The sequence below is a fragment of the Panthera uncia genome (assembly GCF_023721935.1).
Source record: "Panthera uncia isolate 11264 chromosome B3 unlocalized genomic scaffold, Puncia_PCG_1.0 HiC_scaffold_1, whole genome shotgun sequence".
NCBI classification, from domain to species: domain Eukaryota; kingdom Metazoa; phylum Chordata; class Mammalia; order Carnivora; family Felidae; genus Panthera; species Panthera uncia.
In genome coordinates, this window is record NW_026057582.1 from 12,919,093 (window position 1) to 12,934,888 (window position 15,796).

At 51.9% G+C, this 15,796-nt stretch overlaps 1 protein-coding gene across 4 annotated transcripts in view; it reads left to right on the top strand.

Moving 5' to 3' along the window:
* The window catches only part of TTC7B (tetratricopeptide repeat domain 7B), a 245,419-nt gene that overhangs the window by 194,991 nt on the left and 34,632 nt on the right, over window positions 1-15,796 (top strand). For all 4 annotated transcript variants that reach the window (XM_049612316.1, XM_049612319.1, XM_049612317.1 and 1 more), the window contains one exon: window positions 2,911-3,051. In XM_049612316.1, coding sequence (XP_049468273.1) covers window positions 2,911-3,051 — 141 coding nt within the window. The remainder of the gene's footprint in view (window positions 1-2,910; window positions 3,052-15,796) is intronic.

The window sequence follows — 15,796 nt, forward strand, 5'->3', positions numbered from 1 at the left end:
GGAAGAAACGGAAGGCTCACAGCAGCCTTCCTGGAGGAGGTGGCTCCAGAGCTGGATTTAGAGGCTAGAGGCTAGATTTGGAGTTAGATTACTGTTTAAGCCCTAGCTTTGCCACCCACTGGCCGTATGACTTGGGATAAGTTCATAACCTCATGAAATCTCAATTTTGTCCCCTAAACCGTGCAGATAACATTGTTAGCAGCCCCACAGAACTGTTTAAAGGTTAAATGAAATAATCTATGTAAAGTGCTAGTTGGGAGTGCCTGAAGCCTGCTACACCATGTTCACTAAAACTCATCATCACTACCGTCATCATTTGCCAGAACTTATCCACAGTGAAGCATACTATTATGTGAATAATTAGCTACTTTGGTCCTATATAGATATCACAAAGAGAAGGAACTTTAACAGTAGCTCTGATTAATTTGTTTGCAGACCAAATGAAACAGTGAATCCAAAGAGCAAAATTAGCCCCTCCAAAAGTCACAGGTCCCTTGTAGCAAGGGAACCATAGAACCTACTAGAAAATGTGTAGAATTTTTCTTCAGTAGTAGTTTATTGTTGTATTTTGTAACGAATGAATGACCAAACATTTGAAGCGCTTCTCAGTTTTGGTTTCCAGTGTGGTAAATATAGAGAGATATATAACCCCTATAAGTACAATCTCTTGAGGGGTTCTCAATAACTCTGCAGAGTCTATAAAAGGATCCTGAGACCAAGAGAATTGAGAACCAATGTTCTTTAAAGAACAAGATCTTCCTGGAACTCTGTTCTCCAGAGTCTTGGGCCGCAGGGAAAACTCACGCTCGCTGCCTGGCGTGTGCAGAATATGCTTTTAGGCTTCTTTTGACCAAACATTAATGACATCTGCTTTTCTGTCTCTCCAGGTCGGTGGGTCTCAGTCTTAGCTGCACGGTGGAATTACCTGGGTGATTAACAATAGGCCTAGCCCCATCCCTAGAGTTAGTGACTCAGTTGGTGTGGGGGGTGGTTTAAAAATCCATGACATCATGGGTTTTGAAACATACCCCCCCCCCGCCAAGTAATTCTGATGTGAAGCCAAGGTTGAGAACCACTGTTCAAGGCAGTCAATGAGAAGGCAAGCCACTGTGGTGACGTCAGACTATAGCAATGGCAACCTTGTTTATTTAACTGACAGCTGCTCCTGAAACTCTCAGGAAAACTATATGAAATCTTTGTTCTCAAAGTTAAAATATTTATTTTCCATTAAAAAAAAAAAAGTTCAAAACGAGACCAAAAAAATCAACAGCAGTGTAATCACTTTGCTGTTTAGATTTTGTTTTTCTGTTTTTGTTATTTCTAAGTAGTCAGACACACTTTGTCTACCCAAGAGTCAGTTCTTAGCTGAACTTCATTAGGTCTTCCGGATGGTAATGGCATCGATTGATGTCTTCTAACTCGGCCTCCGGTTCCTCCTCCTGTGTGGCTGCATTCACTCTGCAGGACTCACTTCCTTCCCGGGACAGAGGGCATGGGGGGTGGCGGGGGTGGGGGGGGCTCTCCTCTTGCTCATCCTCGTGGGTGCCCTGTGTGGATTATCCACAGAAGGTGAATTCCTGGCCTGGTTTCTGTCCACCTCCCATAAGCCACCTCCACCAAATCCCTGCTGAAGGATTTGAGTGTATTTAGAGGTATCTGTGTTTCCTTCATGTTGGAACAGTCAAAACGCAAAACGGATGGCCAGTCTATTGCTGCAAATACTCTTAAAATGAATAAATTATGGTGCACTTCAAAGCCCCAACAGAAATTATGTTTATGCTCACAATTTTGTCTTATCTAGAGTATAACCAGCTCCGTTTATTTGAGTAGTCAGCATTGGTCTTTATATATTATCACTGTTTGAATCCTTATGATAAGTTGATGGTTCCATGTTTATCTACATATTACACTTTATGATGAATTCAAATTTAGAATGTGGCCAGTGATAGAAGTATCAAGTTTTCACCTTGAAATAACTGAGACCCTTTCTCTCAGCTCTGAAACAACATCTCCAGGAGAGAACTTGGGGAAGAGGTGAGGACCAAGCCCCTGATGGTCTCCAGCCATCAGGACCCATAGAAGGGCCACACGAAGAGGAATGAGTCGATCGATTTCCGAATAGAAGTTCCTTTGCCAACTCCCTTTGCCTGTGAATGTGCTTGGTCCACACCTCTCCATAGCCTTTTAGGACAAATTTTACCCAAGAGTCAGGCAGGTAGCAACTCCTGAGCATAGGTGCCTTTGCTACAGCCCATCCTCCCTCAGCTTAGCCTTGATGACAGACATCTGCTTGTATGTAGGGTGAAAGCGTGCTTTCTCTCCTACTCCTAAGTCATGTCCTAGAATGTAGTTCCAAATCCAGGGGTGTTAGCCGCCTTGCAAAAGCCAGGGAGTGGAATGGCAAGTGGCTTGGTTTATCTTAAGAACGGCCTCCATCCCTAGGAGGCAAGGCTGATTCCTCCTCCAGTCACCAATTCCCCCCCCCCCCCCCCCAACGATAGTTTCCAGGTTTAGGCCCTGACAGGGTTCCTTGTAACTTTCCTTTGTAGCACTTCATTTATGCCACGTTTCCGCATGAGCTCCATAGCTGTGTCTCTAGCTGTACCCCTGTCCCCCCCCCCCCAACACTCGCGCTGTCCTAGACTGAGCTCCTCAAGGGAGCACCTCCCACGGCATGTGCTCTGGATGTTGACTAAAAGATTAGCTAGAGCCTTGGATGGAAACTCAGGTTCAAGGCCATAATGATTGTCCGTATTTCTTTATGGACATAAGACTTAGAAACGTCCTGGGGAAGGAGTGTGTGTTCGTCTTGAACTCGTGTCTGTGTGTGGGAGGGGGTGGGGGGGGGTGACTAGTCAGTCGGGTCTGTCCTTTGACTTCTGATGCCGTCTTCTCGGAAACCCCTCACAGGCTCTGTCCACGCCACGTCAGTAGCAGCCTCAAGAGTGGAGCAGGCACTGTCGGAAGTGGCCTCTTCTCTGCAGAGCAGCGCCCCCAAGCAGGGCCCACTACACCCCTGGATGACGCTGGCGCAGATCTGGCTCCATGCAGGTACTGCCCTGCCCCTACCCGTGGGCCCTCCCACCACCCACACCCACACGACTGAGCCGGAGGCCGGAGCATCCTGTGGGCACTTGCCTATTTAGCCTTCAACCCCCCATCAGGAGAAATCACGGCCTTTGTGGTCACACGCCAAAATGCCACTACTTCCTTGCAGGAACCACGAGTTGCTGTGTATCTCCCCACCCCATCCCCTGCCTCGATACCCTGACCCAGAGGCTGGTACAGAGCAGGCATCCAGCGGAAATTTTCTGATTGGACGCCAAGGGTCCTGGGGAGATCTCGGTGGCGGTTGTAGGGTTTGTGCTGCAGCAGGGACCCCAGAGCTACACCCAGGCTTTCTTTGCAGGGGACAGCGTAGTAGGGTGTCCCAGGCTTCAGAAGTCTGGAAGTCCATTACTCTTTACTGGCTGTGTAGACAGGAGCTAATAGCTTCACCCCTCCCCCTCAGGGTCCACATCTGCACAGTGGGGGTAATAGCACCGGCCTCCTAGGGTGGATGAGCGCGGCGCCTGGCGCATCCTGGGGTCCCTGGGAGAGGGGACGGGTGTGTTGATGGCTCAGATGTCTTCGTCACGGCCAGGGAAGGGGCAGCGCTCTCGATGTCTCTGCCCCCTCTCTGTTGGCACTCCTGCTAATCCGCAGAGGCAGGGGCGGGTAGCAGCAAACACAGGGCTGGAAACCAGCCCAGAAGGCAGATGTGATTGCCCCCCCTCCTCCAGTTTCACATGGTTGCTGCCGCATAGCTGGAGATCCCCCAAATAAATCCCACGTGCAGGCATTGCAGCAACGAGCGCCCCCCCCCCCCCCCCACACACACAGAGGCTCCGGGTAGGTGATGGCTGCAGATTTCCTTCCGTATTTATATCTGGGTATAGACGGTAACTTCTGTTCCTCAAGTTTTATCACTGGGTCTGCGAGACCCCCAACTGGGCCTTCCCAGGCTAGACCCTCGGGGTGCACAGCGGAAGGCCAGATTCGGCTGAGGAAAGTACTTTTACCCACCGTTGTCCATCTATTTAGTCGTCTTTTGCCAAGGCTCATTATGTGATGTTGAGCCTTGTTTGGAACCATTGGCGGACCTTTGTTGGAAACATGGTCAGATCTACCTGGCTTTGGCGGGTCACAGAGCCAAGCTCAGCCGGCCTCTTCTGTGTTGGCATCTTTAATTGAGCCATAACAACTCCCGTAAATTAACAAATTACATTCTTCTAAGCAGAAGTACAAAAGAGGGATGATTCATGAATGTGCTGATTGTTCTTCCTGCGCAGACGCTTGCCAGCATGTGGCCTCTCGCCGGGTCCTAGAAGAGCTGGCGCTCAGGGCGTGGGGACAGCAGCAATGCCTTCCTCTGCACTAATGCAGCTCTCCCACAGAAGAGCCCAGTCCCCAGTCCAGGGCCTGGCACCTGTCCCATCCTGCCGCCTGATGAGCGGTGACTCCAGAGAGCAGAGAGGGAAGGCTTCAGTGTCAGGGCCGGCCAGGAGAGACCGGCTGACCCTGCAGGGCCAGTGTGGGGGCAGAAGTGTCTTTTGAATTTGAATTAAAGTTGGGATTTTGGAGGGCCACAGTCTAAAAAAACCAGAAGAGCTGAAGGCAGTCCTTCTAGGCTGGAATGAACTTCCTTGACTTCAGGGACACTTCTTCTTGCCCATTTCTTGGAAAAGTCAGTGACCTGAGTGAGGGTCACTGAGTTCCAGAATGGCCTCTCCCGCTGGCTTGCTGCCCCTTATTCGGTTATTCAGACTCTCTTCCTTTTTGCATATCCCACGTGACTCTTGGGAGGGAATTTTGTGGCTGCTGATGAGAACATTGAAGAGCTTGGTAGCGAAGATTCAGTTTAGAGCTGTCCTTGAATTTTTACGTGATCACATAATATCCACTTCTCATCGGCACAGCTTACAGCACAGAACAAAGTTCTCGTGGTTAGTTTATAGGTGTGGCTTTTAATAACCTACAAGTTGGTGGGGGGGCGGGGGGGGAGGGCGGCTCCTGAGTTGCTCAGTCAGTTGAGCATCCCACTTCGGCTCAGGTCATGATCTCACAGTTCGTGGGTTTGAGCCCTGCATCGACCCGCTGCTGTCAGTGCAGAGCCCGCTTTGGATCTTCTGTCCCCCTCTTCCTCTGCTCCTCCCCCACTCACGTGCCTACGCTCTCTCTCTCTCTCTCTCTCTCTCTCTCAAAAATGAATGGAAAAACATTTAGAAAAAAAACAGTCTACTAGTTGGTGGCATTGGACTGTGGGAAACGAATGTCATACCTGCCTTATAAACTCTGGACAGAATATTCATAGTGCTTATGTTATGTGAATGCACTGAGTAAATTAGAATCTTATGGGGTCTGTGCCATATTGACTCTTTCAAAGCAATGACTTTGAGTCAAGATTTAGAATCGGATCATATATTCATATAGTCTTTGGAGAGGTAACTTCAGAATGAACTGAGAAAACAGCTTCCACTTAACCGTAAGAACTTACCATCTGTGGTTTGAGCTCTACTGCTCTCAGAGGCAAGATAGCAGTGACCAACCACCCTGCCCCCGCCCGCCCTGCCCAATGCCGACTCTTGGACAATTTGTGGTTCCATCGTCAAGCCTAGCAATACTGCCAGATTCTGTAAATTCTGCAAGCTTTGGAAGAAACTAATTAGATCAAGGCCTAATGCCCAAGGCCATGGTGTTACTGTGGCATTTGTGGGTCTCTCCTCTCTAGATTGTGTTCTCTGGTGAGCTGAGTATAGTGGGAGCTCATGACGAGAGCCCATGGTGAGGGGGCCCCCGAAGCTAGCAGGTGAGGTCACTCTGAGACAACCTTCGATTTTCAGCCTATTGGATGAGCAGGTCCATGGGCCACTGGTATGTCCATTTGAATGGCAAAGAGATCATGAATTGGACACCAGAGCCTCCAGCTGCCCTGTGAAGGAATGGGCCAATGGCCTAGCAGGGAGCACAGATCCGGGAAGACCAAGGACATTTGGCCACATAGGGTCCCTCCATTCCTGAGCGGTGGGACTCGCTCCCAGTTCACACCCTTCCCTCTGACCAACAGCTCTTCACCAGGACACCTGGTGGCTGACCAGCATGGGTTGTGTGTATTTTGTTCCTTAGTTTGTTGGGACCTCCGTGACAGTTTTATCTAAATCATTTTTGAATAAAGAGTACCTTCCCCTGGTATACAACTGGAAAGCTACAAAGGATGGAGAGTGAAAAGGCTCCATCCTGCCCCTGAGCCTCAGCCACCCACCCACAGCACCCTCTGTTAGCAGGTCCCCTGTGTGCTTTCCTGAGCTGTCACTCACACACAGAGGTCATTGCTCATCAGCACATGTAACGCTGACTCAGACTTTTTCCTGGCTGCATAGTATAAATCATTATATGACTCCATTAGTTAACAGATTATTTCTAATATTTCGCCATTACGGACAATGCATCAGTAAGTATCCTTCCAAATATTTATTGCTCTCTATGTTGCGTGTAAGATAAATTCCTAAAAATGGACTTGATGGACCAAAAGGTATACACTCTTCAATTTTGATAAGTTTGGTCACATTGACTTCCACAAAATAGTACCAACTTATAGCCCCGCCAACAGTGTGTGAATGGCCCACTTTCCCTGCATCCTTATCAACACGACGAACTCTCAGACTTCTAGATCTCTGCCAGTCTGATAGGTGAAAAGTGGTATTTCAATCGTCTGTTCATGGTTTCTGCTCACTTATCTTCTTAGGTACTGAGCTTTCCTTTTTTATTTGTAAGCACATGTTATGTGTCAAAGAAATCTGCCTTGTGTCTGTGATATGAGCTATAAATATTTTCTCCTGTTTTTATTTTGTTAGTGTTTTCGTTGGTCTTTTTTTTTTTTTGGCCAATTTTTAAAAAATATATTTATCAATCTTTTCTTGATGGCATCTGGGCTTTACATGACATTTACCCATTTTTATGGTCTCCTTTTCAGAAGTTCCAAGCACCTTCTGGGGCCATTGGTATATACACCATCTTATAAAGGTCAGAAGGGGTTATCTCCTCTCCTTTGTGGGAGAACCCAGGCCAGATGGAAATAAGTGCCTCTGTGGTCTTACTGTGGAATGAGACAGACTCAGGGGAGCTCCATTAGAGCACGTGATGCTTATTGTACCGCAAAACCCGTTTCCCTAGGAGCCGTACTTCTTTAGGATGCAAACCGATGGTTGGCCATCGGAGACTCACACATTCACAGACCTTCCAGGTTGAACCAGAGCCTTTGCCACACCAGGCGGCAGCTTTTTGTTGCCCATCTTTTAGTTTCCATGTTGGGATGGCGGCTAAAAATGACTTTGCGGTAGGTGGTTAATTTCTGCTTGTTACTTACTAATAATTATAGCTTTCACTTTGGCGCTCTCACAGTTGAAACTAGTGGCTATTCTTAGATGTGCAAGATCAGATTTTCTGATTTCTGCTGGGAACTTAAAGCGGTGATACTCTCACGAATTCCCTGGCCCTGGCCCAGCCTACACCCCACCCCCACCCTCTTACCAGGCTCCTCCCAGCCTCTCAAAGGCTGCATCCGCAGGATCGAGGGGTCATCCTGTGGCATAGCCCCCAGCTCCCAGACGGGTGGTGTATGGGTCACCGCACAGAAAGCCCCTGCAGGAGGGAACGCTCAGTACCTGGGGGTCGGGCCAGCCCCATTCAGGGCCAGTCTAGATTAAGCAAACCAGCACCTGCTCCTGCCCGGAGTGGCTTTGACTAAATGGTCTACATCCTGCAGGTAGCTAACATTTACCAAGCACTGTCCAGGTATCAGACTTTATTCCAAGGACTTTATATGCCTTAATTGCCTTCTGAGGTGTAAACACCTTAATCACCCCATTTTACCTATGAAGAAACGGATACACAGCTGTCAAGTCACTTGCCTAATATTACATGGCCAGTAAGGGGAGAAGCCAGAATTCAGCACCCCGCTCTAACCCCGGGTGGGCGCTCAGGCGTTCAGCCCAACGTCTTCCGGCACGTGTTTATGGGCCACAGTCAGAGTGAGGCTCAGGAGGGCAGTGGTCATAAAGACAGACACGGTCCCTGCCTTCATGGAGTTGACAGATGTGAGAGAAAACAATTACAGATTAATTCTCATTGTGCCACGTGCTATGAAGGGTCAGGGTTGGTCTCTCATGAGAACTGACGACAGAGGTCGCCCCAAGCCGGGAGCCAGAGCAGGTCTGGGCATGGGACCGGAGGCCTGAGGAGTGATTGGCGGTGGCTGGGACACGGGCGGGGAGGCACAGGACAGCACCCGGGAGGCCTGCAGACGGTGCCGGAGAGTGTTGGAGAAATGGCAGGGCCCCTGGGCCTGGAGCCTAAGGAGAAAGAAACGACGTGGCCCGAGGTGAGGCACAGTCCGGCAGGGCCCCTGGTAGCCATGCTAAGATCTTTAACTTAATCCTAAAAGCATTGAAAAGCTACCGATGGCCTTCCGGCAGGAGGGTGAAAGGGTCAGACGGGTGGGAACAGAAAGAGTGGAATACAGAGGGTGCGGCTCCGTGTCTGAGGCAGAGGGAGGTGGGCCCTGAGACGCACTGTCCAGCAGGATCCATAGGACTCCCCGGTGGGTGTGAAGTTGGGGGAGAAGGAGAAAAGAAGAATCTGGGAAGAGTTCTGTGTTCGGGGCCTGAGTCAGCGGGTGACTGGCGACGCTGTTCTCTGTGATGGGAAGCCATGGCGGGGGAGCGGGCATTGAGAACTGATGCATTGGGGTCAGGGAGGAAGGGAAACCAGAGTCGTGTTTGGACTTGGAAGTGTCTGGTGCCTGAGGATGCACAAATGAAGACGGCACGTGGGCAGCTGGACAGTCAAGCCTCCACGTCAGGTTTTGGCTAGAAACAGACATTTGGGAGTGAGTGATAAGAAGGCCCAGGAAGAGAATGTCCAGGGAGCAGGGAAAGGGACAGGACTGCGTGTGATCCAAGCCCCTCCCACATTTAAAATTGGGGTGGCAGGAGGGGAAAAGCCAAAGCGAGGGCAAGGAGGGGGAGGTCAGGGAGGCAGGAGGGGAACCGGAGAGGTGGCACTGTGGCAGCTGAAAGGGTTTCCTTCCAAGGGGCCTGTGCGGCGTGATCAAGGGCTCTGAAGTCGGGCTCGTGAAAATCCCGGTGTCACCTGGGTGTAGCCTAGTGCTCTCCGACAGAAGATGAGGGCAGTTGTGACAGCTACACCACATAACGCATGGGGAGTGTTCAGTGGGCAGCAAGCGCTTGAGAACTCCTCAAATCACTGTTATTAAGGAGGATACGGCTGGTAGGACGTGCTGCTGGGAGGTTGAAGAGGTGCAGACAGAAGCATTTGTTGGTCGTGGCGGATGGGAGTTGTCGGCGGCCATGACAGGTGAGGCTTTGGGGGCCAGAGATGGAGCCTCCTGATGTGGCTGCAGGGTGGATGGCAGGTGACGAAGACAGGCACGGGGTACCTAATCCTTCCAGGAAGGACCCCTGTGCAGCAGAGGGGAGAAATGAGGGGTAGCTGGGGAGGAGTGTGGGTTCAAGTTAGGGGGCTTCACAAATGGCTGACACAGAAGCATGTTGATTGCTGCTGGGAGTGATCACGTCAAGACTGAGACCTTCCTTGCCCTGAAGAGAGAGAGGATACGTGGGGGTCTGAATCCCTCTAGAAAGCAAGAGAGTAGTGGGTTCCAGGGCACAGGCAGAGGGATTGGCCCTCAGTTAGGAGCAGAGTGGATAGGCACAGAGGACAACAGAGGGCTTGTCAATGTGGTGGCAAGAGAAGGCTCAAGGTCTGCTTTGCCAGCTTCTGTTTTCTCTTTGAATGATGAGCCAAGGTCAGCCAAAGGGGCGGAGGGCTTTGGGGAAGGATTGAGGCATCAGGAGAACAGCTGGGCCAGGGCCCGGAGGGGTCAGGGGTCTCCGATGCAGCTAGAGGGTGAGGATCCCATCCTGCCACCCCTACCAAGCCACCGGGGGAGGCATTCCCCCCTGACAGGTTGACACAGCCACTCGGAAACTCAGAAATAAGTGTTGATCCGGAAGCTGAGACCCTGACAGAGGCATTTGGCCAAGCTTTCATGGAGGAAAGGCCCTGGCTATGTTCATCCTGGGGACTGTAGGCCCAGCTTGGGGCCCGGCCCAGAGAAGCTCAGGTTAGGACCGATGCAAGCAAACAAAATCACTGCCTTCTTTCACTTCTGACCTTCCCCGGAGGAAAAGTAAAGAACAGTTCTGGGGAGAGCTGATAAGGGCGCAGCCCTCCTCTGGGCCTTCATGACTTGGAAGGGTGACAGGAAACTCATCAGGCCCTCGTGCTGACTTTGGTATGAAAGAGTGAATTCAGTGGTCCAGGTGCTGTGCTCTAGGAGCACCTGATGCTTCCGGAAGATGCCCTGTGCTCACCATGGGGACTCCCCGGCCCCCCATGTGCTGGAGCTATCCCAGAACCAAGTTGCTAAGGTTTGTTTTCCAAGCGCAAGTCAGGGAAGTAGGGTTTGGGGTAAAGGAAATGGTTTTAGAGGGTCAGGGGGCCCACTGGCCTAGCTCCCTGCCTGCCTGCAGGCCTGACCTGTATGATTGGGGAGCACCTGATGGCACACAGGTCTTTTCCTGCATCCCTGTCGGCCAGACCTCAGGTGGAATGGAAGATCTGAGCACCCAGACAAGGTGCCGCCCTTGAGCTGCCTCCGGCATATACTGCTGCTCCTTTATCTGAGTTCCAAAATAGGTGTCCCCTCCGGGTAGACTATCCCGCAGAGAACAGGCCTAACTAGCTGAAGGCACATTTGTGAGAAGGCACTTTGCATCTCTCTGGGCAAATGCAGCCCTGCAGCAGGCACACAGCCTGCCAGGATCCAGGCTAGATTTCAGCCCCCCTCTGCCCAGCACCTTTGCACAGTGCACAACATGCACAACCCTGAGCCCAGGGAAGGCACGTTGTAAGCCACTTCTCAACCTAGCAGTTGACATGAAGCAGGTGCTTGACAAATGTTAGAAGAATGAATGAATGAATGAATGGGGAAACCAGACCTGTGGGAGACTGTGAGTGCATCTACACTGGGTCCCCCAACCAGGAACAGCTCTTCACCTTGAGGAAGAAACAGTCCTCAGGCTTACACGCAGAGCTTAGCTCTTTCAGATAACACCCATAGATGGTTCAGCAAAGTGATTTCAGAAGGCCCTCCACGCAAGGCATGGTTCAACGCCAAGGCAGAGAAGCTCGACTGGCCGTCCAGGACCACAGCCTCTAGTGGGAAAGCGAGCACACACACAGATCTCATGGGACAAGGTGGACTGGGGTGCGTGCTTCCCAGAGCACACTCAAGGCACTGGAAGAACAGGAGAGTGAGAGGTGGCTTCCCTGGGGGTGTCTAGGGAAGGCAAGTGCAGCTGAAGTGCACTGGGGCTGAGAGCCAGGAGTCTTCACAGATGGCCACTCGGGGAGGGCATTTGGGGCAGAAGGAACAGCACAAGCAGAGGTGTGGGGGTGAGACCATGAACTAAACATCGTGGGAGGCAGTCGGAAAGGTGGCAGGGCCCTAATTTTGAACGCTGAGCAAAAACAATTGGGTTAGAGGGGCACCTGGGTGGCTCAGTCGGTTGAGTATCTGACTGTTGATTTTGGCTCAGGTCATGATCCCAGGGTCGTGGGATCGAGCCCCATGTCAGGCTCCGCACTGAGCATGGAACCTGCCTGAGATTCTCTCTCTCTCTCTCTCTCTCTCTCTCTCTCTCTCTCTATCTCTGTGCTCTTCTCCCTCATGCACGCTGTCTCTAAACTAAAAATAAAAATAAAAATTAAAACAAAACAAAACAAAAAACATTCGGTTACATTCACCTGCAGTAGGGAACCATGGGAAGTTTGCAAGCAGAGAGGGGATTTTATTTCCAACATGTTCCGCAGCAACAGAATGACAAGGACAAACCAAGTGATTCCAAAGGGGACTGTCAGAGCTCAGTGTGAGCTCTCAGAAAGGTGGAAAGTGTCCATGACCCTGAGCAACCCCTTACCTCCGGTTAGAGGCTGTCAGCTGCCAGCAACCAGCACAGAATCTCTGTGCCTGGGACCCCATCAGAGAGTGACCTCTCAGAGCCTGCCCTGCATGGTTCAAGTGCATTCTCGTAGGACCTGACAAGCTCTCGGTTCCGGGAGCCAGCTTCATTCTGTCTTGCTGTTCCTTTGGTGCAGACTCTTACCATCTCTTACATAAGCTCACAAGGCCCTTTGTTCATTTTTTTTTTTTTAAACTTGAATTTAGCCATCGGTGAAGGGTCAGGGAAACTGTTTGCTGTTGCTTCTCTGACCCTCGACTTGCTTCATTGACCTGTGCCCCAGAAATGGCCCATCTCTGGCCTTCACTGAGCATTCGCTAATCTTCAGACTGCACTTTGAACACCTGCTAAACGCTAGAGCCTGTGCTAAGGAATGCAGAGATGGCTGTGGCTGGGAGTCGCTCATAGTTTAGAGGAAGAAAACAAGTCTGGTCATATGCTGGAGGCTTTAGGAAAGTACAAAACACCCTTTAGCTCCTGAGTTCTGGCAAGTGGAGAGCAAACTGCCAGCTCACTTACTTAGGGAAGTGGAATCTGAGAATGTGGCTTGGCATCTAGTCTCGGTTAGATTCCCTAACATCACGGCTCAGGTAAATTCGCCCATCCCAAACTGCTGGCCTCCCCGTGGCAGAGGCAGAGCCCTGCGACGTGCCTGCAAGAGCAAGCCAAGAACTCAGGCATCCGAGAGACAAGGCCTGGGGCAGAGGGGGCTCTGAAGGGCCACCGCGAGCATGCCCAAGGCCCTCTCCCAAACGCATCGATCAGATGGGACCTGGGGCGGGCGGGGAAGGGCCGGGTGCATGGCTGTGGCAGATGAGCCCCCGGCAGACATGAGAAGCAAAGGTTGGAGGGTCCTCTCGAAAAGATGATGTGCTCCAGGGGATGGTAGAGCTTATTTATGGAAGCCACATGGAGCCACAAAGGCGGGAGCTGCAGCCCTGTGGACTCAGGGATGGACACTTGTGAACCCCTCATCCAGGAAGGTACTGGGCCTTGTTTGAGCTGAGGACCCCCAGGAAGGAAGGCTTCCCAAGCATCATAAGCTCAGAGTAAATACCTACAGGGACTCGTTACATTCTAGAAGGCCAGCTGTGTTGTCTAGGCAAGAGGACCCCTCTGGGGATTTCAGGGATGCGGGGAGGCCTCTGTAATCCTTCCCTCTTCCTCCCCAATTCGTCCACTAAGGTCTTGCTCCTGGAGCCTAAGACTGCACCCCAAGAAGACGTGATTTCCTCGTAAAGGGGGAATGACTATTTCAAGCCACTGTCTCACAGGAGCCGAGGTAAACAGAAGGCTGGCCCTGCACCCCCAAATATACCGATCGGCCCAAACTGCTGACGGCTCTCCCAGGTGGCTTCAGCTCCCCGTACTCTTGTTTCTTCATGGCCATCTGGAAGGCGGCAGGGCTCCACGAAGCGCCATCCTCCCCAGTTCCCACCACCCTGGTTGACCCTTACCGCTGTCCAGGGAGAGCTGTGGGCCAGCCTCGGGCCCCAGCTGACAGGTGAACGGGCCCAGAGAAGTTGACTGCGTTGCCCCAGCCACACACTCGGCCCAGGTACAGGAACTGAACCCTCCGTGTTCTCGTGACACTGGCTTACAAACTGAGGACCCTAGAGCCCTGAGGTCCCCAGAGGTGCCTCAGAGGCCGGAAGAGGGGACCAAACCAAGAGGGAGGCCAGCTGCCACTCTTAAGATCCCTTTGGAAAAAGAGGCTCCTTTGGAGGAAATGGTTTGAAAATCACCACAGGATATCTGCCCCGTGTCCTTCCATTTGAGCTTAAAATGGATGCATTTAGGAACAGCCAGGCCATGCATCTGTCTGCCCCACCTATGTGAGGAGCACAGGCCTTGCCAGTGACATAGGTTTCCTCCTGTAACTTCTGCACCACTGAAAAGAAATCCTTGGAGGCCTAGATTCTTTCTCCCACTGTCATGATCATGACTCAGCTGAGTCTCTGTCTTCCAGTCGATTCCTCAGGAAGGAAGCAATAGCATCAGACACGTGGCTGATGACAACACAGTGGTCATGAAGATACATGGTCCCACGGAGAACCTTTCTAGAACAGGGCTGATGGGTACATTGTCATGTTGGTGTTTAAGCCCGCCCCCCCCCCCCCCGCCCCACCTTGATTCTTGTTATAAAAATTCTAGAAGCACTCGGTCCCCACTCCCAAGCTGGTCTTTTTTCATAGTGATTTAGATGACAGAGGCCCAGTGTGTCACCCACCCAGTCAGCTCTAGGCCCTGGGGACCTCAGAAATGTACACAAGCCCACCCCCAAAATGGGAGCAAGTCAGGAGCCAAGCGTACAGTGGGAGGAACGTTCTGTACAGCTCTCCCGAGTCACTGGCACACTCAGGTAACCTAAAACCGCAGTGGGCACACAGCCGGCTGGCTAGAGCCGGGAGGGAATTGCATGATGAGAGACATCAGACGGCCCTGCCGTGTCCTTCCCAGGAGGGGCAGACTTTCACCGGGGACAGACTTTCACCCTTGTTTCTGCAGAGTCCCTGTGTGTCATAGGAGCTCAGTAACTATCCGGTGAGCTGAACCTCCAGAGGACGGGAGACAGGCACGGTGCTGGCATTGCTACCGTCAGGGCTCGGCTGGATTTCAGTGGCCCGAGTTTCCACGTCTGAGGGACCCCTGGGCCAGCCCGTCATGTCTGTGCTCCCTGTCGAAGAGGGCACCCACAGATCGGAAGAACAGACGGGCGGTGCAGGGCCCGCTTTCCCCAGGGCTCTGTCCCTGCCTGAGGAGTCAGTGGTTGGTGACCATCCCTGGGAAAGAGAGGGGGCTCGAGGAGAGGGGCCATCAGGCCGGTTGAGGTCAAAAAGTAGTCAACATTAACACACCCCAAGTGTGTGATCCACACCTGCCCTTTTCCAGCCTCTGGGCCCAAAGCTGCAGGTGGGGAGACAGAAAGTGTGCTGTCCGCGAGCGGACCCCAGACCCCTCACAGAAACACATCTAGGGCCACAGCCATCAGAGACCGCAGAGGCCGGGCTCCCCTCTGAGGGGAAGAGCTGGCTGCCAGGGATGACGGCTATTGAGCAGGCCGCAGTGGGGGGAGAATGGCACCACAGGAAGGGGCAGAAGACTGGACACGTGTGTGGAAACAGCAGTGGCTCACCAGAGCTTAGGGTGTCGGGGAGCAGTGGAGACAGGTTCGTAAGGGCCGTGGAGCCAGTCATCGAGGGATCTGGATGCTATCTGGGGTCAGGGCCACTGTTCTCTGTAGAGGCCCAAACCAGGCTCTGCCTCCAACTTGCCCTGAAACCTTGGACAAGTTGTTCAGCCTCTCTGTACCTCAGTTTCCTCATCTGTACAATGGGGATAAAATAATAGTACCTATGGCATATCGTGTGCCGATGAAGGAGAAATGAGGGCACTTCCTGGCATAAGGCACAGGCTTAATGAATGTTAGCTACTGTTGTTGTTACTGTTATTCATTCATTCATTCATTCATTCATTCGCTCAGTGACTCTTCCCTGAGCTCTGACTGGGCCAGGTGCTATTCCCATCCCCGGGGACACAGCGGTGAACAACACGCACACAGTCCCTGTGCTCGTGTGCTGATGGCTTACGTTCTGCAGGGGACACACAGCACAGGAAACCAACGAGAGGAACCTGTTGGTCGAAATTATGGAGGACAAGAAAACAGCATGGAACAGGGTCATGCTGAGTACGTGGGGAGCAGCAGGCTAAGC